Raw genomic sequence first — 25098 nt, forward strand, 5'->3', positions numbered from 1 at the left:
TTATCTCTTAAATTGTCTTTTATCCCAAACTCAGATTGCAACATTTCTTCTAAAACTGCCCAGATATCTAGTGATGCCCCTTTGCGTCAGCCCAGCACTCCAGGCTCCCCATGGTGGGTTGCAGCTTCATCAAGTTCTGTGCAAGGGTGCCAGAGTTTGGGCATGACCTTTACCTATCCTCCAAAGTCTTTCTCCAGACTTCCCATGAGAACAAGTTTCTATTCCAAGAATACAGACGCTCCCTGAGTGAAAGTCAGGAGGATGTGACTTTGTGTTCACATAAGTAGGAGAGGATGTCATTGTCCCCCATCCTCAGCCCTTTAACATTTCAGCCACAACTGATGATCTCATTATCAGATACAGTTCACCTTTCCAAAACAGTTCTAACTTCCCTGTGACTTGTACCAATATTCAACCTAAGTTGAGTTCCATAAAACTAACACTTATCCAGAAACTCTTCATTTAACTACGACTTAATATCTGTGAAATTCCATTTTTCTACATGAGCTACTCTTCTAAAATATAGCTTGTTTATAAAGTCTGGTTATCTTTATTCTTAATACATTTTTCTAGATTTCTTGAAGTCTTTTTTGGAATTCAGTGGCATGAAAAGGCAAGTTGGGCACAGTAGTTTACACTTACAGTCCAGCTACTCTCTCATCACTTGTGAGCTTGTGGCCATCCTGGGTAACACAGCAAGCCCCTGTCACTTACGGCACATGTGAGACAAGTCCAAGCATCTGTATTCCTCTCATTCTCATTGCACAGTGCTGTTACCACATGAGATTAGATACAGAATTTCTGTAGGTTGTGCTTTTATATGTCCCACTATTTATCTCTTGGGTGTTGAAAATCCCTAAAGCAGAAAAAATTTAAAATTCTAATTCTTTCCATTTTGACCTAGGAGTTCTTCAGTATATAATTTATGACCTAATTCTCTGTTGTTTTCTAGGCATGTTTTCCACAAATCATGTGTGGATCCCTGGCTTAGTGAACACTGTACCTGTCCTATGTGCAAACTTAATATTTTGAAAGCCCTAGGAATTGTGGTATGTTCCCTGTTTGTACTACTTTTGTGTAATATCCTGTCCATGTGCATTGTGATACAACTGGCGTAATAGAAGCCATGACCAGCTCTCTTTGGAATACTCCAGCTTTCTCTGCCATGTAGACCTTGTCTGGACAGCAGTGCCTTTCCTCAGATGACTTCAGCATTCTAAACTACCTCGGGGAACATGAGAAGAGAGTGTAAATTACTAGACTAGTCTACTTTAAAAGGGGTGCTTCTGATTGAGGGGACACAAGAGAAAAAGGGTATAGAAAACTGAGGTCTAATAGTGATTTTTCTTATATTTGGCATAATATGAACGATGTCATATTCTGCCCTCTTCAACTTGCCTTCCGTGTCTTTGAGTGTCAGTAACTTGCAAGCAGTGGAAGCAGATGGTGACCACAAAGCCCATAGACAACCTGGAGCACTTGACAGCTGGGTTAGCCAAGTGTGCTGCACTGAGGTCAGCTGTGACGGTGCTAGAGCAGTTCAGTGAGAATGTTGAAGACTTCCTTGCATTCCTTGCTGAAGAAAGATGCATAGGGTTGGAGAGCTAGCTCAGCGTTAGTGGCTAAGGCTCACTGCTAAAATGTCAACAAAAGCAGATATTCAGGGTATACTTTTAATAGAAAGAAAAAAATGAAGTCACCATTGCTGACTGTCCTCTGGGGGCCAAGTTATCCTCCATGTAAGACTATTTTAATAAATAACAGAGACTACCTCACATGGCCGGCATGTGGAAATAGTAACTTGTCCTCTGTCCATGTTTAATGGAGCCTTCTGGAATAAATGTTAGCTATCATGATTCTTTGGATGTGACATTACTATAAACATCAGCTCTTACACTGCACTTTTAATTTTGTTTTTAGTAGAACTTTGAGAGGCTCTAAAAGAGAATTCTTTTGCCCTGGAAGCAGTAAGCTCTGGGTCTTGGCTGTCCCTTTTGTCAGCCATTTTTCTGAGCTCTGTTTTCATATTCTGTCTTCTGCAGACAGAATGAGCTGCATCTTAATCTGCTGTGAGTGTTCACACCCACCTCTACATAGGTAGACTTCTGGCTATAGCTGGAGGCTTAGGCTTTGAAGCAGATTATTTTCTTATCATTTACAAGCCTGAGCTTTGATCTGCTCTTGCTTGTGTGCTTTGTTTTTAAAGGTAGATGTTTTCTTTTTTTTTTTTTTTTTTTTTTTTTTTTTTTTTTGGTTTTTCGAGACAGGGTTTCTCTGTGTAGCTTTGCGCCTTTCCTGGAACTCACTTGGTAGCCCAGGCTGGCCTCGAACTCACAGAGATCTGCCTGCTTCTGCCTCCCAAGTGCTGGGATTAAAGGCATGCGCCACCACCGTCCGGCCGATGTATTCTTTACTAGATTCCAAGTAAATGGAGCATTCAGAGAAGTTACAGTATAAGCAAGGTATTTTGTTACCTGCTGCCCTTAATAATAATAATATTTAATATTAAGATAATGAGGTAAATTTTCGGTCTGAAAGTGCCAGCTTTATAAATGGTATTAGCCTCCCTCTGCCTGTGACTGAGGCCACAAATGGTTATCATTTCTTTGCCTCACTACAGTGGACAGTTTTGAGCTATGAATTTTGGTTTTCCTTTGTACCATTTTTGGAAGAAAATCTGCTTTTTCTTTGAAGGAAGCTTCTTAAATGACAGTAGGAAAGATAGATGGGCAGGTAAATGAGAAGTAATTATGTGAAAAAAGCATGGTGAAGTTCTTAGAGTTGGTGTTAAACATTCAGGATTTTATAAACTTGTTCTTGTAATGATTTTTTAACCTGGAAATATTTTTCAGCCAAATCTGCCATGTACTGATAATGTAGCATTTGATATGGAAAGGCTCACCAGAACCCAAGCAGTTAACCGAAGATCAGCCCTTGGTGACCTTGCCAGCGACAGTTCCCTTGGCCTTGAGCCTCTGCGAACTTCGGGCATATCGCCTCTTCCTCAAGATGGGGAGCTCACTCCTAGGACGGGTGAAATCAACATTGCAGTAACAAGTAAGTGGGGACCCTGCGCCCAGGCACCAGCAGCACTGCTGCCTGTGTGGGCAAGTGGTGACTGTCACGGAGAAAGCTGAGGCCACGGGGTCCAGCAGTGTCATAAAGGAAAAGAGAAACTACCCATTCAAACAGATGTTTAGAATTACAGACTTTCCTTATAATAAGGAATGTGCATGCTGGTGACAGTGTGGTTAGTTGTTTAAAAGTTTGTCTTACTGGCTGTCCAGTAAGCACTGTTTTGAGTCATTGCGTTGCAAATAGACACTTTAAAGGGAGACACTGGAGTGCGTTGGGGGCTGGCAGGCGCGGTGCTGGTATGCTGTGTGCCGAGCACTGCTGCCCATGATCTCCCATGCTATAAGCAACTTGGTGAAAAACTAACGGAGAATTTGAACCTAAAAATAATCTGAGCCAGTTATGAAATGTCTTGATTGTTGAACTGTTAATAAGCAAAAATGTACTGTTGTGAGGGCAGTGGCCGTCTGTCTTCAGTGTGAATGGGTTGGTGGTGTGTGTATGGGTGTTGTAGGCAAGGCATTCATCCTGTAACAAGCAAATCCTCTTCTCCGTTCTCATTCTTTACATGCAGTCTCCATCTAACCACCTCCCACCCATCTCTCGTCGCCACTCTGGTGCTGCCTTTTCTAATAATGCTGCTGCTTACCCAGGACTTCAAGCCTAGCCTTGAGGAGGCTCCACTTACCTCTGGGAGTCAGTAACACGCATGGGGGAAGCAGTTTATGGAAGAACTTGCTCTTTACATGTTAAGGCTTTTGTGATCTGTTTTGTTGAAATGCATGGTTTTGAACCATCCAGAGGTTGCCATTTGTCTGAAGGCCAAGAGCTTTTATTCTGATAAGTAAAACTATTCTTTGATATAGTGTGGCTCTTTTTTTTTTTTTTTTTTTTTTTTTTTTTTACCATTTCCCAGTGCTTGTTTTAGCAGCATTTCATGGTTTCCTACTTTGGCATTTAGATTTTATGGTCTAGAGTTTCAAAACTTGGTCTAGCAGTACGAAAGGAGATAAAGGTGATTTAAGATTGTGTTTTTTAGAATCCCTTCATTGATTAGGCATTTATTGAGCACCTACTACATTAAGCACACACCTTGTCATTTTTATGTGGAAATGTCTTCAAAATCTTGATAATAAAATCTTTTGATGATAAAAATATACCAAATAAAACACCTTTATCAGAATTTACACAGAATGCCAGTAAAGAAAATTCATGTGATTATCTAGACCCAAAGTACCTCTTTTCCTTCCAAATACCTGTATTACCTTAAGCAAGAACAGTCCCACTGTGTGTAGGACACTGTGCTGACAAGCAGTGGGACTGCAGAAGGGTGACTCGGCAGCAGCAGATTGCTGCGGAAGTATTCTCGGATCTGCCAGGCGGTGCTGTGATGGTGTGTCTCACTACAAAGACACAGACAGGTATATGTGTTCAGAATTCAGAAATACAGATGGAACTGAAGTCTCTAACTGTTAGTCTCTGAGCAAAGAGTTATGAGAAGGTGGGCTTGGCGGCAGCTCAATGCTAGCACACAGTATCACATGCCTGTAATCCTAGCATTCCGAGCACTTAGGAAGTTGAACCAAAAGAATTAGAAGTTCAAGATCAGCCTCAGCTACAGCCAAAAAGAAAAGAAAAAAAATGAATATTATGTTGCTCCTCTTGCTGTTGATAACAATTCATCTCTTGAATTTTAAAAATACTAGTATACATATTCCCAACTAAAAACATGCATAGGTTAAAACAGAGGGTTTCACGTGGATTCTTAAGTATCCGTTTTGACTTAAATAAAAAGCTTCAGTCTGCCAGGCGGTGGTGGTGCACACCTTTAATCCCAGCACTTGGGAGGCAGAGGCAGGCGGATCTCTGTGAGTTCAAAGCCAGCCTGGTCTACAGAGTGAGATCCAGGAAAGGCACCAAAACTACACAGAGAAACCCTGTCTCGAAAAAACAACAACAACAAAAGCTTCCATATGATGCCGAGGAAATCTGTAATCCAGGAGCAGCGGCTGCAGTGTCACATGGAAAGAGTTCACTGAGTGTTCTAATCATAAAGCAACCAGACAGCCGAGATTTAGTTTATAGGACAGAGTCGGCATCCTGGAACCCAGAGAGCAAGTTCTCTTAGCCTCTTCTAGAAACAAAGCCTGCTCACACACAGTTTGTGCAGTTTTAGGGTTCATGAAACCCAGACTAAGAAATACTCAAAGTAGAGTTGTTAGGAGCACTTGATACTCTTTCCAAGGACCCAAGTTTGGTTTCCTGCACCCACATGGGGTGCCTCACAACCACTTGTAACTCCAGCCCCAAGGGGTCCCACACTGTCTGGCCTCCATGGGCACAGGTGCTCACATATACATACACATGTACACATAATTAAAAATAAAAAATTTTAAAGAAATATGTTACATATATAAAGTCACATGAAAGCCATTATTTTGTATACTAACTAAAAAATGTTAAAATGAAGAAACGTTCCTGTTAGGCACAGTTTTGCACGTGAACATTTGCCATGCCTTGTTACAGATGTAGAGGGATTTTATAGAATTACTTTATTAAACCATCCTGATCAAGCTTACCCTTGGCAAAATTTTATAGTTACGACTTTGGAGCAAGTCAGATTGGTTTTCAGGCCCCAGTTTAGTCTCCCTCTGTCCCGTGTATGCATGACTTTGATGTTAACTTCTACACACCTGTCGGTCATGGCCCCTCCTACCTTCCTACAGACTGAAGGACCAGTTTGACTTCCCAGCAGGAGTCGTGAACCTGTTTTCTTGGCACAACTGTAATGTGTCTTTTTAGTACGAATACTCTCAGGAAACTGATAGATAAGAGAAAATGCAAACATGAGTGATGTGGAACAGCTTTCTGCTTAGCATACCCAAACGACTTTTGAGAACCCCACTCTGTGGTCCTAACCCTTATCTAAGATTGAGTATTAGAATCATGCAGAAATGGCAAAAAGGAAATTTGAAAAATGATTATAAATATGGTTATTCTACTGTCATGTAAATTCACAGTAATATCTGTCCATGTACAGTTCTCCTACATAATTTTCCTGGGCCTTTTGGTGGTCACACTTCTCGTGTACTTCTGGATCTAAACTGAAAGAAATGGTTGAGCCATGCTTTCCTTTCTCCTTGCAGCTTTTCCCAGTACTTCCACTAACCTTCTCTAGTTAGTAGCTTTCTGGCAAACTTCTTCCTGCTTGACTTCCTTGAGCCAGCCTTGGCTTACACCTCCGTTGACGTCTGCTTCGTTGCATTTGAGGGAAGTGTTGACATCGATTTGACTTAAATCTTCTCCCCAGAGTGATTTCCTCCCTTTCCTTTGTCAACAGAAGAATGGTTTATTATTGCCAGTTTTGGCCTCCTCAGTGCTCTCACACTCTGCTACATGATCATCAGAGCCACAGCTAGCTTGAATGCTAATGAGTAAGTAACAAATTGTTTTTTGGATTGCATGTGCCAGATGATCCCAAGAAAACAAGTAATTTTCATGAAGGTGGTGAGACTTGGCTTCCCACCTGTTTCATGCTGATCCCAATGGGATCATAGTTAGCAAAATAATTTATTTCATGAGCCATCTATTTTTAGTCACACAGACTGGGAATTCATTTTGTTCATTAAGACCAGCATACATGAGCTGAGGCTCCTGAGGCTCTCTTGAGTACAAGCTGGATCCACAGCATCATGCAGATGCCAGAACACCAGAACAGTCTTAGTATGTGAAGAATGTCCATGACCTCACCATTGGCAGGAATAGCCCCACTCTGTGTGTGCTCCTAGGATTTTACCAGGAGCTTTAGTCAGCTTTTGGGAGAACACTAAGACCTTTGCCTGTGGACAAGGACAGGAAAGAAGTAGGAAGGAAATCCACTGCTCTCAGAAGACTGTTGGGAGGTAGAGATGTCAGAATAGACTGTCTCTCCAGGGGCAGAAAGAGGCCATGCAGGTTACAGAAAGGCAGAGTTGGCCTCCATAAAGAAAAACAGCAGTTAGGCTTCTTAATGGTGAGATGGTCTTGCCACAAGGAATGCGCAGAGCTAGGAATGCCGGCAGAAGCTGCATGTTGCTGTGAGGGCTACTGTAGGGTAGACATCCTGATCCTTTTAGTACAGTGATTTTCTAGAAGCAGGATTCCACAGTAATATGATATGGAAGGGTTTGGTTTCCATTGTTTTCAATGTTATTGGCTATTCAGTCCTTTCTTTTACCTGAGTATTCATACTACTTAGAGATTAGCATAACCCTGGGCCAATGCCCAAATTTGAGCCTACATTGCTACTGATGCACATCATGTGCTCTCCACATTGGAGTATGGCCTAGCATTTTAAGTTGTCAACAGTAAACACTCGCCTGAAAATTTTAATTATTGTTCAGCTGTGGAAACACAAAACTTTTACTTCCCCTGTCATATTACCTCTAACCTGATCTGTTGACAAATACTTGCAGGAAATATCTTCTGGCATCCATGACCTTGTACATATTGAGAGGCTACTGTGGTACATTGGTGTTCTTCACTCTTTATATGAATAGTCTTCACCTGTCCATTAGGTCAGTCAACAGCTAGCTACGTCTATGGACACTGTTAGATGCACTTTTCCATCAGAACACAGTATCAGTCGCTCAGATTCTAGAGTCAGTCACACCTAGATTTGACTCTCACTCAACTCCTCCATTTTCCAGTTGTGAGACTTAGGCATTTAAATTTATCTGAAGATTATTTTAATCATCAAAATAAGCAGATAATGATTAGTCTACATCGTAGGGCTATGGACTTAGTACGGTGCCTAGTATAAGTGCTCAATAAATGTTAGCCAAACTAATTCTGCTGAGATTCTGCTACAGTCTGTAAATAAGATGGCCATCTGGGGCCAGGAGGTGCCTCAGCAGGGGAGACACTTGCTGCCAAGCCCGATGGCCTAAGTTCAATCCAGCTTCACAAATTGTCCTCTGACCTACACACATACACACCATGGCACATGTACATATGCACACAGACACACAAAAAAGGTAAATATAATTTAAAATTTAAGAGATGGCCATCTACCTTTATAAAGCAAATTAATTTTGTTCATGAAATTAGATACAGTGTATAGGAACTCCGTGCGCCCATGATTTCAAAAACACTTGCATTCAAAGTGAAGTCATTGTTTTGTCTGTAGCCATTTGTCTTGCTTATTCCCAGTCAGGCTAGATAAGAAGCCCAGTTCTTTTTTTGTTTTGTTTTTGAGACAGGGTCTTACTATGTAGCTCTGGCTGCCCTGGAACTCATTCTGTAGACCAGGTTGGCCTCGAATTCACAGAGATCCACCTGCCTCTGCCTCCCGAGTGCTGGGATAAAAGGCGTGCGCCACCACCGCCCAGCAGAGCCCAGTTCTTAAGATTTTACCAGTGAGGGGGCTGGTGAGATGATTCAGTGAGTAAAAGCATTTGCTGCCAAGCCTGACGAGTTCAGTCATAGAACCTACCATGTGGAAGAAAAAAAATAATTCCTGCAAGTTGTCTTCTGACCTCCACACATATGTCTTTGCAAATACCACATGCACACACACACACACACACCCCCGGACATAAAATAGGTAAATGTAACTAAATATTTTTAAAAATTCAGCTATGAGTAACAAGCAGTATAAATCAATAGTGATGCTCTGGGCACTTTTATAGAATGACTAGACAGTTCAATGGTCCTCTTACTCAGAATCTTCCCAGATACTCAGTCTATACAATAGATACTTCAGAGAATGCTAAATAGGAACCCAAGTGCCTGGGTCATACTGCTTCAGTTCCATACATAAATGCATTACTCAGCACCTAAGTCATGGGTCTTCACAGCCATGTCTTAGTCAACCCTTCTCCCATTAGCCTTTGTAGATGGTTGATTTTCAATTGTTCATTCAACTATTACTTCTTTGCCTTCAAAACCATCCTAAAGGACAGTGTTCATAATCCCATTTAGAGAGAAATTGAGTGAGTGTGTGCGTGCATGTGCACATGTGTGTATACACACCTGAGGGTTCATGAAAAAGATAGTCACCAAAGTATTAGTGGTGAGTATCTTAGGTCATATTTTTAGGATGTTTTCCTCTCCATTGTGAGCTTCTGTGTGACTTGGGGGTTTTGTTGTTTTTGCAAGTATGAATCACTTGATTTTTTCATTAAAGACCATTTTATTGTGGGAGATAAAGATCAGTCACTCTGTGCCAGTGTCTCTCTAAAAGGTTGGTGGAAATTCCTAAATTATTTTATTCCAGATATAAATTTTTTAGCAGGCCAGATGTGTTGGTGCATGCCTTTAATCCCAGCATTTGGGAGGTAGAGAGGCAGGTGGATCTCTGTGAGTTTGAGGCCAGCCTGGTCTACAAAGAGAGTTCCAGGACAGCCAAAGCTATTACACAGAGAAACCCTGTCTTGAAAAACAAAACAAAAAAAGTTAGCAATTTTTAAATTCTTTGTTCATGGATTTTTTTTTTAATCTACGTACTCATTTTGCCCTAATCTACCAATAAATTTATAACCAAAATGAGGTCCTTTTTAATTTTAATCATCCTGGTTTAACCTGTCCATTTGTATGATGGTATTATCTATAAACAGATGGAAAGACCTGTTGACATTTTAGTGACCGTCTGGAAACTAATAGTAACCCCAGCACAAATGTACCCACGAGGACAGTTTTCTTTTTTCCTGACAGCTTCAGCAGTGCAGTGTGTTCATTCAGAAAACCCTGTAGGCAAGAGCAAGCAGCATGGGCAGCTGTTAGGGCAGCCATGCTGAACCTAGGCAGGTCCGGGCTCCTTGTACTCAAGATTTTATAATTGGTCTGGTCAGCAGGAAATGCATATGATTAATGTGATCAAGTATGTAGAAAGATGCTTCTGTGCTGGGACCTAACAAGAGTCCTGGTTTCTGGACTCTTCAGCAGGTAGATGGGTCCCATGCCTCACTGATAGTTCTGGTGAGCTTTCCAGGTGTGATTGTAGACGTTTACCAACCAAATAAAAGCAGTTGATGATCTCAGTTTCCTCTATACTGAATATTTCTGTAGTCTATTTAGAACTCTTGCTTTCTGGAGTACACCACCGCAGCCAGCTAGTTAGACTTCTGTTTTAGAACACTGACGGATGAGCAGAGTGTTGATAGAGAAGGGTCTGAAAATAGAACCATTAGATGTCTTGGGGATGCTTTGCTTAGAAAGGAGCAAAGAGGAGGTGAGAGGTCTCTCAAGGTGTCCCAAGGACGGCTAGAGAAAGGAGGATCTGCTATGGACTGAGCATCCCCTTGTCCTCACAGTAGCCTCACACTGCACAGCCAGTGCAGAAGAGAGTGAGGCTTCCTATAGTTCTGGAGCCCTGATGCATTACAGAGGGGTAGGTTTAATGGAAGAAAACAACTTCTCTCAGGCAGAGTTGTCCATATGGACAGTTGGTAAGCTAATGAGCTCACCAGCTGTGGCCTGGCTATTCACCCAGAAGCTACAGTTTAGGGCTGTGAGAGGCAGGTCTCCTTTTGAGTGCATGCTACTGGGTGGGATCAGAGCCCATGTGGCAAGGATTGGGGATTGCTTTCTAGTTGCCTTTTGCAAGACTTTGAATTTCAAAGGCAGAGTTTCCAGACTTCACCATCTCCCAGAGTGAGGGGACCGAGCACTCCCTCACATATGACTGAAACAAGAGTGGCCCTTCCTGCCTGCCACATCCTGTCTTGTACTTTGTTTCTCTATTAATGCGAGTCATGAAATTCCAAACTGACTTCAGGAATAGTTTGAGAAGCACTGGGCAAGAATTTTAGATGTTTACTTTTTCAGTCAAATACTCTTGGTCAAACGAGCATCCATCTTTGTTTTTTAGGTTACCAAGAATACTTAACATTACTTTCTGAGGTGTATGCTGGGAATAGATCTTCTTCCTTTTTGTCATATTTACTCTCTTTTAGCCAATTTACAGTATTTAGACACAGAGGAGTACTGAGACTCAGAGGAATTGAGTGGTCCCTAACAGATACTTAGGAAGGACAGTGGGATGCAGACCAGTACCTCTGTTCCCAACTTCTCTCTGTACTACTTGGCCCTGACTGCTCCACAGAACACTGAGGGGTTCAATTGTGACCAGAGAAGTTTAGTTTCTAAGAAGATGATGTGGAAGAAGAGTCCCAAGCAGCAGTTACCTTTGGTCTTTGCAGTGGCCATTTTTCTTTTTCTCAGAAGCACCTAATGTTATGGTGTTCCTAAAAAGCCCTTCCATCTCATAATATCCAGTTTTTCTGAAGAGGTACTACAAGGAAGATGTGGCACCTTCAGTAGCGACTAGGAGAAATGAGCAGAGGTACTTAGGAAAAGTGACCATTGTTCACACCAGAGCTTTTTCCAGAAAAAGTTGGCTAGCTCCCTTAATCATTTTAATGCCGTGCCTCAGTGCTCACAGGCACTGGCCTCATGGGACCAGGGGATGAGTTCTGAGGCCTGACTTCCCTTCCCTGCAGGGGCTGGAAATGAGGAAAGAAACAGAAAGGAGCGAGGGAGGGACACCCAAGAGAGCTGCTGCTTGTGCACCAAGGGCCTCACAGGAGAGAGGGGCCCAAGTGAGGGGAAGCAGAGCAGGTTTCGGGAGTGTGTGGTTTGGTGCATCCACCAGAGGCCGTAGCACTGGGAGCAGGCAGACCACAGAATTCAGACCTTATTGTTATAAACAGTGGTGAGTGTCTGAGGGTTTTCATGGTGGCTGAGATGGTTCTCTGAGGGTAGAGATGGAGGCAGAAAGTTAAGTAAAAGTCAGAATTGAAGGAAGAAGTCTTCACATGGTAGGGAGAAAATGAAGAGGCCCTGGAGGGTTGTATGAGAGCCAAAGGTCAGGTGGTTTGCAGCATGGATCCTCACTCAGCACAGAGGAAACGATCAGAACTGATGGCGTGATTTAGGCCAGTGCACACCCCAGGCCTGGCGGTAGGGAGACCTTGCTTAGAGAATAAGCCAAGTACAAAGGGCCAGGAAGTAGAGTGGTCTCACAGAGCCAAGGGCTGCAAAGAAGACAACAGGATCCTGTGGGCACCAGGAAACTTTTCAGAAAACTGCAAGCACTCTTTAGCACCTGTTATGGAGACATTAAGATAATACTGGGTGCACCTAAAACCTGAGAGGTTCCTGAACAGAAAGCTGCACGTCCCTGAAGTCTGTGCTCTTCAGCTCTTTCACATAGCCATGGTAGTCTAGAGTGGTAAAGAGCAGCATGTGCAAATCCAGCTGGGACAGCAGCCACCCCTATATGTTAAACAAGGCACTGTTAGCCTGTCTTTTTCCTGTATTCAGTCGGGAAGATTAACGCAGTTCTGAGAAGATGAGCTGCTCAACTACTGCTCGGCAACTGCTAGTCTCAGGCAAATGCTAGGGCTGGGGCAAGTCCCAGGCCACCCTGCAGGATCACGTCTCTTGTTTTAGAATGTTGACAACCACCCTTTAACTAATCAATAATCTCTGTTTCCCTTTTATTCCATAGGGTAGAATGGTTTTGAAGAAGGAAAAACACTGCTTTCTGACTGATTGCCTTGAAGGAAAAAAAGAACCTATTTTTGTGCATCATTTACCAATCATGCCACACAAGCGTTTATTTTTAGTACATTTTATTTTTTCATAAAATTGCTAATGCCAAAGCTTTGTATTAAAATAAATAAATAATAAAATAAAAGCACTGTGTTGTAAGTGTCCTTCACAAGCGTGTTTCAGAGGCTAATTTCGATACTGCATATAGAATATGCTCACAACTTCATAAGAGGGCAGGACAGCGTGGCTGCTGGTATCTAACCTGGGCAGAGCAGAGACACCCTGTGTGGTGCTGCCCCCTCCACTTTATTTTCTCCCAGGAGGCCTTTCCACTCTGGTAACTTCTCCTTCCTTTGTTGGTGATCCGTGCACCTTCACTAGGACTTTAGCTCCACACTGAGAACTTTCCCCACACCTGGGAATGTGCTTTGCATGTAGTAAGTGCTCAATAAATTAATTTGTGGGATGAAGGAATGAGTTGTAAGGACTTCCAAACCAAGTTATTCCTTTCGCTTAGTGTGTACATTACTCATTTTTGAAAGCATGAAGTCGGCTTAGCCAAGAGCCATTTCAACATGTGGTAATGAAATATTTCTGTCTTCTTGAAGAAAATGATGAGCTAGTTTGTCATATTGTATGTTTAAAGGATGGTCGGTATTTGTAAACTCTCAAGCAGTAGATTTGTGGCCTTCTGCTGTAGCATCCCTGAAATACCATGTTTCTGTCGGTATTCACAGGCCATGCAACCATCACAGGTGTGCTAATTCTAGAACATTTCATCACCCACAAGGAAACCTCCCACCCGCTAACAAACTTCCCACTCCTGCCAGCCCTGGGGGCTATAAATCTGCTGCGTGTTTCTCTGTGTGTCTCTTCTGAGCACTTCATATGAGTATAGTCTTATAATATGTAGTCTTTTTTATCTTGTTCTCAGTGTGTTCAGGGGTCATCAGTGTTGTATCATGTAGCAGTACTTCATTCCTATACGAATGGGATTTATTTTATATGCTCTTTTCGCAAACTTGCTGAGCTTGTCTTTAGGATTTTCCATGTACAGGATGCTGTCTTTTGAACATAGGGGTCTTTTATGTGTCTTTCACAGTCTATTTTATTTTCTTACTTGTTCATCCTTAAGTAGAACCTCATATTGCCAGGCGGTTGGATATAAAGGATGTGAACTGATTTTCATGTTTTGTTAACAATCTTGGTAAGGGGGAAGAGAGATATCAGTTTTTCAACATTGAGTTTGAGGTTAGCTACAAGATTTTCTTAGCATATTCCCCCATCAAGTTGAGAACATAATATATTCCTAGGTTATGGGGTATTTTTATCACAGGACAATTTTTTAGGGTATCAATTGTTTTCTATGTCTATTGCAATGATCTTGTGGCATTTTGTCCTATGTCCTATTTTTAACATAGTATATGATACTGACTTTTTTTTTTTTTTTTTTTTGAGACAGGATTTGACTGTTCAGTCCAGGATGACCTCAAACCTACAGTCTTCCCAGATGTCACTATCAATCCCAACTGTTACACTGTTTTTCTCTATGCTGAGCCAGCCTTGCAACCTAGGATAATCTCACTGATTGTAAGCGTCGTTTACATTGCTGGGTCCAGTTTGCTAGTATTTTGCTGATGGTTTCTTCAGTCTTATAAGAGATACTGGTCTAAAGTTTCTTCGTTTATCTTTGGTATCATTGCAGTGCTGGTCTCACAGGTGTGTTCTGTATTTTGGAAGCATGTAAAGGCTGATGGTAGTTCTCATCCTCTCGCTGTGGTCTTCATTGGCCTGGAACTCTGAATGTAGACCAGGCTGAACTCACCGAGATCCGCCTGCCTCTGCCTCCAAAGTGCCAGGATTAAAAGCATGTGCCAGGACACTGGCTTGTTTTCCTTCCTGTAAAGTGAAAGATTAGGTTATTGGTATTCGGTCTTTGAGGAGTCTTTTGTATTTGGGTTTTTGTTTGGAAACAGTCTCCCTATGTGCCAGGCTGGCCTGGAACTCATGGTTTCAATGACCCATGAGTCTGAGTAGATGGGATTACCAGTGCATGCCTGGTTTCATTTTAAAAATACAAATACTCATAGCCAAAAATCTCCCCCAAGTCCTATTTTGCCTAACCATATTTATTTCTACTTAATAATCTCTACTTTCCCCTGTGATTTCTTTGACACCCTGGTTATTTAGCAGTTATATTGTTTAAACCATACATATTTGTAGATTGTCCAAATCTGTTTTAAATTTCTAATTTCATCTTAGATTCTTCCAGATCCATTAGTTGGTTGGAGAAAGTTTTTGTGATCTTACCCTGTTTAGTGTTCCAAAGCTTCCTTAATAGCACACCGCATCTGTCAGAGAGGGTGCTCCGGGAGCACCCGAGAGGACTGTATTCTGCTGTAACTGGGCACAGCTCTCTAGGTGTCTGTTAGGCGTTCAGTTCTCCTCTTTCCGTGCTTCTCTTCTGTCTGCCCTGCCAGCTCTCACAGGTTGGTGCTGATCTTCAACAGCTGTTGTTCAGTTCTTGGCTTCTCCCTTCCATCCTGGTAGGTTTTGCTCCATGTACTTTGGGGTTCTTTGGTCATGCATATGGAATTGGAGAAGTGTTTAAACCACACAGTTTGCTCATTACATTCCTACACACTGAGCTTCGCTAGTTAAAGGGCCTTCTTGATGGCACAGCCGTCAGCGACCTGATTCTCCAACACAAGGGTGTGTTGAGCTGACGTCTTCCTCAGGAGAGTTGGTCTCCTCCTGGCATTGTTTTTGTGTGCGTGTGTGTGGTGTGTGTGTGTGTGTGTGTGTGTGTGTGTGTGTGTGTGTGTGTGTGTTAGTGATATAGTCCCTGCCACCTAACTCCATTCCCATGAAAGTCAAAGTGGTCCTGCCTTTCCTGTTTCTTCTCCTTTGTGATTAGCTGTTTCCTTTCAAAGCAGTCATCAGATGAAGGACCTCAAAGGGCAGCCTTGCTGTCTCCGCTAGTTTAATGGACCGCCTCTCTTCACACATTCTGAGTCTTCAGCATCACGTACTGCTTCTTTAAAAATGAATACTGTGCAAGCCAAGTGCGTAATTTTGGCAAGAACTAAAAGATGAAAAGGAGTAAGTTTAAAAGTTGAGGCTGGAAAGATGGTCATCAGTAACTGAGATAAGAACCTGGAATTCTTTAGCTTTGATACTTAACTGGCGTCGGGTTTTCATGTTCTTACCATGACCTCAGTAACCAAAGAAGTTGTGTGTATGTGTGTGTGTGTGTGTGTGTGTGTGTGTGTGTGTGTTGTTGTTGTTGTTGTTGCACATTAAAATGTGGTTTTTGTTCCTTTGAGCCCAATACAGAATTAACATCAAAATGAAGTGTTTTTTTTAGTAGACATGATATGAATAGAATTAATATATAAAGTTGAATAATTTCTTGTTTACTATTTTAAAACTTAGAAAGTTTTAAACCATATTTAGGATGGAATGGTTATTTTGGCTCTAAACCTTGGGGAATTTTTTGCAATAGGTAAAACATAAGTTATTTTTGCTTTAGTTTTTCTAACAAAAAGTACACTTTTTAAGACTACTTTGTGTCACCAGTGGTGGTGGCACACACCTTTATTCCTAGCACTTGAGAGGCAGAGGCAGGCAGATCTCCAGGCTCATCGCCAGCCTGATCTACAAAGCAAGTTCCAGGACAACTAGGGTTACCACAGAGAAGTCCTGTCTTGGAAAAACAAAAAAACAAAAACTTTGTGTCGAGGAAACCCTGGCTTCAGTTGGTAAGCATGTCTAAAGGGGCACTTGCAGAGCTCCTAGTCCTATGTCAGACCAAGGGCAGCTGTAGCCACTGAGCCTGGAGAAATCAACTCTTTGGCTAGCAGAGTTCTAGCTTTAGTTTTTTTAAATACAGAGAAAAGACCCCAAAGTGTTCTTAACATTTTACCTTTCCAATTGTTTGGTTATACTGTACTAAATTCTTCATGAAGAATTTAAGAATAGGATTTAATAGCAACAAACAACCAAAAAGAAAAAACAAGAAACAAAAACCTGTGATCATCTACTCACTCACTTATCTGTTTACTTGTGGGTATAAATGCATCGCAGCTGCTTTGGTCTGGGACTCTCTCCCATTGGAAACAGGGACAAGCAGCAGAAGCCTGTGGCATTGGGCTCCTGTCCAGTCAGGTGTAGCTTTGGGCAAAGTAAACTAGATCTGTGCTGTCTCTCCTGGGTGCTTTACCTGTGCCCCAAGCTAAAGCTGACGTCAAACCAGTGTTTTCTTTATGTTGATTTCATCTTCACATTAGAATGTGCAGCGGACAAGCATGAGTCCTGGCCCAACCCCTTCCTGACTTGATGAGCTTCCTCCAACCTCAGTCTCCTCATCAATAAGTAAAAGTTACTGTAGCAGCATACAGGCTTAGAAGACTGAGGATATTGTGTTTGTGAAGTTGCCCGGCATGTGATGTGTCTCAGCAATGTCTGCGTTTCAAAATCTTCCTTTATAAAAAGTTGATCCTGCAAAGTCCTTCCTGTTGTGGGATATTTGTACAGTGTGTAAAGGTGTATTGCTGGGATTGGTGTAATAGAAAGCTGAGAGGTCAGCCGGGTGGTGGCGCACACCTTTAATCGCAGCACTTGGGAGGCAGAGCCAGGCAAATCTTGGTGAGTTCGAGTCCAGCCTGGTCTACAGAGCGAGATCCAGGACAGGCACTAAAACTACACAGAGAAACCCTGTCTTGGGGGAAAAAAAAAGAAAAAAAAGAAAAGAAAAAAAACACCTGAATGGCCAATAGCTAGGTGGGAGGTATAGGTAGGATTTCTCAAGAGAGAAAGACGGAGGAGAAATCTATATGCACGGGAGGTGCCAGGAGACACATGGAGAGGAAACAGGAGATACAAGATGAAAGAGATAATGCCACTTGACAGAACGTAGATTTAAAAAAAAAAAAATATATGGGTTAATCTAAGTTATAAGAGCTAATGGGACAAACCTAAGCCATAGGCTGAGCTTTCATAATTAATTAGGAGCTTCTTTGTCATTGTTTGGGAGCTGGCTGGTGGGACAGAGAAAGACTCCTTCCTAATGTTGAAAAGAGAAAAGACTTTTCAGGCATATTCAGCCCAAGAAAGGCCCTGGGCCACTAAGGTTCCAGCTCATCTTTGTTTGATGCCTGGGACCATCCAGATCCACTGCTTTTCCTTTCAGTTCACAAAGTGGATGCGGTAGCTGAGCTGTGCTCATTACTAGAGGTCCCTCTGTCGGGGAGAATGTATGCTATACATTCAGAAAGGCTTGCTCTCCACTCTCACTGGGTTATATGAGGAAAGCTTTCTGTGGAAATCCTACTCCTGCTGCTTCCCACCTAGGTAGTAACTATTAAGCCTAAGGCACATTGATAAAATAGCATTTCCACCTGTGATCATGTACCTTTACCAGACCAGAAGCAGGGCTTGTAGGTAGGATGGACACTGTACTGAGAAAATTGAAGAAAATAAAACCAGATAGCAGGTAGAAGGCCCCTTCCTGGAGCCTGATCCCAGAACCCTGATAGCCTTTCTAAAGTAAAGATCAGAGCAGATTTGAGCATTATTTATTTGGGTTTTTTTATATTTATTATTTATTTATTATGTATATAGTGTGGCTGTGCGTCTGCCCACATGTCAGAAGAGGGCACCAGATCTCATTACAGATGGTTGTGAGCCACCATGTGGTTGCTGAGAATTGAACTCAGGACTCTGGTCTGGAGAGCAACTGGCTCACTAACTCTATCTGCCGAGCCTTATTATTTGGTTTTTTAAAGAAGAGCCAAGACAATAGATTTGTAAGCACTGTTAAATTTCAGAGTGTGTTTCCATAGTGAAAGGTTTGGGGCTGCTTTTGTTGTTTTGAGTTGGGGCCTCAGGTAGTCCAGGTTGGTCTCAACTTTGATATGTAGCCAAGGGTGAGCCTGACCTCCTGAACTTCCTGCCCTCTTTCTCTCCGTGGTGGGGCTCAAACCCAGGGCTCCATGCATGCTAGATTATTACTCTTATCAACTGACTACACTCCCTAGCCTTTTCAAACTAATTCTTAAACTTTGCCAAAACTTTTGAGTTATTTAGTGGGTTTGTTAGATATCACTGAGCAGAAGACTGCCTGCCTTCACTTTGTGATGTTTTTTAAATTTCATCAAGAGAAGTGGAAACAACCTTGGATCTGCTTCATCTGAAGACCCTGGAAAGCCGTTGATGAATTTTTATATTTTGATTGTGTCAGAAGCTGTTGTCCCTAGGTCACTAGACATTCTAAGGTCTAAACAGTTATGACTTAGGCTGAGTTGGTCAAAGCATGGCAGGCAGTCCCAGCATTTGGGAAGCTGAGGTAGGAGGATCCTGCCTATATAGATGATGTAAAAGAAAAAATCTTTATATGTAAGAAAAAATATTACAAATGGAAATTCAGGAGAAAATAGACAACAGAAAAGGTAACTAATTATAGTGAGGGTTAAATGCTAATAATGTATTAAAACTTATATGATGCAGCTATTCATGTTAGAAACCTAACCATGAGTCCACAAGGGCTAGAAGCCAATGCTCTAGGCATTTCTCTCAAGAACAGCAGACTGAATGGAGAACAAATGCATAGTCAAATCAAGCACAAAGGCATTTCTTTTCTTTCTTTCCTTTTTTTTTTTTTTTTCTGGAGCTGAGGACTGAACCCAGGGCCTTGCACTTGGCAAGCGCTCTACTACTGAGCTAAATCCCCAACCCAAAGGTATTTCTTTAAAATGATAATGAAATGAATGTCCCGATTAAGGAGACACCAATACCCAATACTGGGAATAAAAGAGCACATCACTTCAGAGTACACACATCAAAAACTGCAAAGAAACAGAGGAGAATAGATGATAAAGAGTTCTGGGAAGGGAAAATGGAGAACTGCTTGATGGGTGTAGAGCTTCAGGTTTGCAGGTTGAAAAATTCCCAGAGACTCCCTTCACAATAGTGTTTTATATGTAAACGTGCTCAAGATGCACTGACATTTTTTTAATGATCAAGATAGCAGGGTTTCTCTGTGTAGCCCTGGCTGTCCTCCAACTTGCTTCGTAAAGTTCTAGGCTGGCCTTGAACTCACAGAGGTCCATCTGCCTCTGCCTCCCAAATGCTGGGATTAAAGGTGTGTGCCGCCGCCGCCGCCGCCGCCGCCGCCACCACCACCACCAGGCCTGTTAGTATTTTTTGCCACAATTTTTTTTAAGTTGTGATGGGAGCTGTAGCAGCAGTTCACAGCATTTCATGTTCATCCAGAGAGCCCAAGTTCAGTTCCCAGCTCACAACTACCACTTAACTCCAGCTCCAGGGGATCTGACACCCTCTCTGGCCTCTTTGGGCACCTGCACTCATGTGGCATATACTCATACAGACACAAACCCATTAAAAAATAAACATTTTTAAAATAATGATAAAAGTGTATTAGAATTTTGCCAATAAATTCTTAAAATTTAATGTTGGCAAGTTTCAATACAAATATCAAAATTTATATGATGAGAATTAAGAATTTAAACTCACCAACGTCTAAGTAATTGGATCCATAAGTTTAATCAGCACTCAGCAGAAGGGATCCTTGAGAGCGTCTACAGGAGTAGGAAAGCAAACTAGAGAAAATGTGAAAAAAAAAAAAAAAAAAAAAAAAAAAAAAAAAAAAAAAAAAAAAAAAAAAAAAAAAAATCTAAGGTTATAGGGTGGAGAATTCTTTGTGACATTTAAGGAAGACTAGAAAAAGGGAAACTTCCCAAGAGTTTTGGGGATCAGCACAGCATCAGTACCAACTGACTGAGGTTCAAAGGGGAGGAGACAGACAATTTATTCTGCAAATGTAGATGCAAGTGGTTTCTTAAAAATGTGTGTGCGCATGTGCATGTGCAGTGTGTGTGTGGTGTGTGTGTGTGTGTGTGTGTGTGTGTGTGTGTGTTTTGCCTACACTTACATCGGTATACCACTTGCATGCCTGCTGCTCCAGAAGACAGAAGAAGGTATTGGATCCCCTGGAACTGTAGTTCCGGGTGGTTATGACCTGCCATGTGGGTGCTGGGAGTCATATCCAGGTCCTCTGGAAGAGAGCCATCCCAGCTCCCAAGATGCAGGTGTTTTAAACAAACTATTAGGGGAAAGAATCTTAACAGCATGCAAGTAGGAAAACCTAAGTGTGTGTGTGTGTGTGTCTGTCCCTGTCTCTGTCTCTGTGTCTATGTTTCTCTGGAGACAGGATTTTGCTGTTATCCAAACTGGCTTTGACTTTGTAGCAGCCCTGTCCAGCCTCCCAAGTGTTGGGGTTATAACTGGCCATCTTTAGTTTTGTTTCTTTGAAAATGAGTATGTTTGAACTCATTGACAGAGGAAAAGTGGAAGGTCATGTTTTTATCTTAATAGTTACAGGAGGAAAAATTGCTAAAATTCCAAGCCATTTCATAGAGAGAGTGACCCACAAAACTGCAATTTCCATTCCAAATGAATTTATTGAGTATACAGCAGGCAGGAGGGAAAGAAGCAAACAGTGAATATCAGAAGGACAGTAGATGTTAGGTCAGATACTTCCACCATCCAGCAGATCCAACTGGAAAAGTCTGGGCAGCAAGCAGTCCACTGGAGTGCCTGACCAGGCAATGCATCCTCTCCTTCCTGACACTCTCAGTCAGCTCTCCCTGGTGCTTTTTCATCATGAGATGTACAGTAACTGAGACTTATGCTTTGTGAAGAAGCCTGGGAATTCTTGACCACCTTCCCCCCACCCTAGCCATGTTCAATACAGTGTTTTTGCTAAGACTGACCACTTACCCTGTTCCTAAGGACATGACATCCTCACCTTTGGGCTGTCTTGTGGCTCTCCTTTCCCTTTCTTAGAAGGCAGCCCCCCCCCACTACCCCACTCCTGGCTGTCGTGGACAAAGGGGCAGGTATGTGTGGCAACCCCACCTCCAGAGCCAGCTTCTCCCTCTGTTTAAACAGCACATGGCATGTCTTTCACACATGCCAGATCTTGAATGTGAAAGAAATGAGCTATTAGTGACAAAGAGCAGAGTGTTATCAGAGCCCTGTCTGAACCTGGTAATGTGTTTAAAAACAACCAGAAGCATCGTGCTGAAACCATGCTCCTTCAGACTCTGACTAAGGGTACCTGCTGTGGCTCTCTCACCACCCGTTAGCAGCGTTAGCTGTTATGATAAGGCAAGAAAAAGAAATGAAAGGTGTAAGTAAAGAGTAAGAAGAGCCGGGCAGCGGTGGCACACAACCTTTAATCCCAGCACTTGGGAAGCAGAGGCAGGCAGATCTCTGTGAGTTTGAGGCCAGCCTGGTCCACAGAGTGAGATCCAGGACAGGAACCAAAACTACACAGAGAAACCCTGTCTCGAAAAAACGAGAGAGAGAGAGAGAGAGAGAGAGAGAGAGAGAGAGAGAGAGAGAGAGAGAGAGAGAGAGAGAATAGAACTACCACCGTCCACAGAAAACTTAAGGAGAAAATTCCATGAAACCTACAGACCAGCTCTTAAAATGAATAAGCAGATTTGGCAGTCAGTTACACTTCAGTACTAAGCCAGGCCATCTGACCCAGCAGTTCTGCACCCAGTCAGCAAGCTCCTGTCTTTTTACAATAATATACCAACAATAAGCAATTAAAAATACAATTTTCAAAAAGCTGTGTTTACAAGAGTATCAAATATGAAGGAATATATCTAAGAGAAAATGCAGGGCTTCTATGCAGAAAGCCATTGTGCATTACTGAGACATTCAAGGTGACGTAACAGAAGGAATGTAACAAGTTGAAGGATGAAAAGACTCAGTACTGTCTCATATTAATCTGCAGATCCACGGAAGGTTCTAAAGATTCCAGGAGACAAGTGTGGAGAGGCATAATTTGACAAACTTGCTAAATTTAGAGTTTATATGGAAATGAAAAGGGCCAGAATATCAAGATCTCCTGAGGGTAGATAAGCAGGAGGACTTACAGAAAGACTGCATAAACCAAGGGCTGCTAGGACCACGCAGTCTGGCTGGAGGGCAGACTAGGAGAATCACAGTAACTCCTGAGCTCTGTGCAGCTAGGGACATTGTGTGGCATGGGATCAGGAGGGCCTGTGCAGGATGCTGCCATGTCAGCTGATGTCTGTACAGGGGGAAGAGAATCCCAATTCCTACCATACTTGAAATTTTTTAATGAAATGAACCATGGACCTAAATGTGAAAGGCTGAACAACGAAGCTTCCAGAAGGTATAATTGAGTGTCTTTTAAAACTTTGCGTTTTGCGCCGGGCAGTGGTGGTGGTGGTGTGGTGGTGGTGGTGGTGGTGGTGGTGGTGACACTTTAATCAGCACTGGAGAGAGCCAGGTGGATCTTGTGAGTTCAAGCCAGCCTGGCTACCAAGTGAGTTCCAAAAGTGCAAAGCTACACAGAGAAACCCTGTCTCGAAAAATAAAAAAAAAAAAATAAAATAAAATAAAAATAAAAAATAATAAAACTTTGCGTTTTGGCAGAGTTAATCATGACTTTTAAGAACCACAAACTGAGCTGGGTGTGGTGGTGCATGGCTTTAGTCCCAGCACTCAGGAGGCAGAGGCAGGTGGATCTGTTTGAGGCCAGCCTGGTCTACAAGGTAAATTGCAGGACAGCCAGGGCTAAGTAAAGAGACCCTGCCTTGAAAACCCAAATAAGATATGATATATTAATTGGTCCACACTACAATTAAAAAATTATCAGAATACACTGTTTTGGGAGAAGATTCCTGAAAGTTATACCCTTCACTAAGGACTCACTCAGAATAAAGAAGGCTGCCAGACCTAGTCGGGTAAGCCTGTAATCTCAGCACTCAGAGTTCAAGGCCAGTCTGGACTACACAGCAAACGCTGTCTTTTTGCGAGAAGGCTGTGCTTGCGCTTTTGAGTACGAGAGGGAATCAGAGATGCTGGTGGAGTGCTGGGAAAAGGGGAAAAAAAAAGAAAAGAGAAGGTTTGGAGAAGAAAAGAGAGAGAGACTGACAATTTGCCTTTTTTAAAAAAGGAAGAAGTAGGGAGTTGGGGATTTAGCTCAGTGGTAGAGCGCTTGCCTAGCAAGCATAAGGCCCTGGGTTCGGGCCTCAGCTCTGGAAAAAAAAAAAAAAAAAGGAAGAAGGAGGCATCTGGACATGGCTTTCCCCAAGGAGAAGGGGAGGCATTAGCGATGGAGGTCTCACTAGAGGGACTTTCGAAGGTGCTGGTAGCATTCTGTTTTTTGATGTCGGGTGTCCTGTCTTTGTGGAAATTCATAAGATTCGACACATTTCTCAATAACATCATGTAGCCCATAACAACAGCAACAAAATCAAGAAAGGGGTCAAGAATAAATACTCTATATCCTTGGCAAAAGCAGCCTCACCCCGTCTCTGAATTGTACTGTGTGTGAGTGTGTGCATGTGTATGTGTGTCTTTTCAAGGAATCCAGTTGACAGATACAGGTTAGTGAACTAAATGTGGACATTCTTAGTTCCTGCTCTCTTCAGGTGCTGATTGAACCCAGAGCCTTGTGCATGATAAGCATGAGCCCTGTTTGACCAGCTAGAGAAAGGGAGAGGTCAGTGGTGTCAGCTTGACCCTAACAGAAAATGTTAGTTCATGCCAGATCCTGATGGCTTTATTTCCTCCTGCTGAGCAGAAAGCATTTATATTTACCACTTAAAAACACGGTAGCCGGGCGGTGGTGGCGCGCACGCCTTTAGTCCCAGCACTCGGAAGGCAGAGGCAGGCGAATCTCTGTGAGTTCGAGGCCAGCCTGGGCTACAGAGTGAATTCCAGGAAAGGTGCAAAGCTACACAGAGAAACCCTGTCTCGAAAAACAAAAATAAAAATAAAATAAAAACCACGTTAGACTGTTTAGTACTGTTAGACGGTGCAGGTTGAACTGGAAACCAAGAAGGAGAGCTCAGAAAACAAACAACCAATTTTTTATTGGGACCTGACTCTAGGGAGCCACTTTGTACAGACAGTAAGTAAGCACCTTTGACTTGCCCTGGATTTTAAGATGCAGATTGTTTCTTCTTTTTATTGTATGTGGATGGGTATTTTGCCTGCTTCTGTCTTTGCACCATGTGCATGTGGTGCCCCAAGAGGCCAGAAGAGGGCATCAGCTCTCCTGAAGCTGAAGGGGCAGGAGGTTGTAACCACCATGCTAACTGCTGAGGCATCTCAGCAGTCCAGTGGCTGTGTGCATAAAATGACAGTGCAGCCCTTAATTCCTACCAATCCAGACATAAGCAAACGCTGATTTGTGGATGACGTCACAGGGGAAGACTCTCAACAACCTCGGAACTGGTGCAGGTTCCTTAAACTGACACAAAGGCGCAGGCTATGAAAGGGAAAGAAGTCTATAAATTGAATTTTACCAAAATTTGGAGCTTGCTCTTCAAAAATCATTGTTATTAAAATGAAAGCCTCTCTTGACGAGGATTTTCAAAACATTTTTGACAAAGAGCTTGGATCTCAAATTTTTTTATAACT

The 25098-nt window shown here is 42.5% G+C and overlaps 1 protein-coding gene across 3 annotated transcripts in view; it reads left to right on the plus strand.

Moving 5' to 3' along the window:
* Nucleotides 1–25098, plus strand: part of Rnf130 (ring finger protein 130) — a 109726-nt gene that overhangs the window by 78431 nt on the left and 6197 nt on the right. Inside the window, exons 6-9 of one of the 3 annotated variants that reach the window (XM_028855006.2) lie at nt 953–1049; nt 2853–3057; nt 6416–6509; nt 12566–12778. In XM_028855006.2, coding sequence (XP_028710839.1) covers nt 953–1049; nt 2853–3057; nt 6416–6509; nt 12566–12581 — 412 coding nt within the window. In that variant the 3' untranslated portion in view covers nt 12582–12778. Of the gene's footprint in view, nt 1–952; nt 1050–2852; nt 3058–6415; nt 6510–12565; nt 12779–25098 lie in introns of those variants that run through there. The other 2 variants (XM_028855008.2, XM_028855007.2) reach the window with 2 other exon arrangements.

This window comes from Peromyscus leucopus, chromosome 8b (assembly GCF_004664715.2).
Source record: "Peromyscus leucopus breed LL Stock chromosome 8b, UCI_PerLeu_2.1, whole genome shotgun sequence".
NCBI classification, from domain to species: domain Eukaryota; kingdom Metazoa; phylum Chordata; class Mammalia; order Rodentia; family Cricetidae; genus Peromyscus; species Peromyscus leucopus.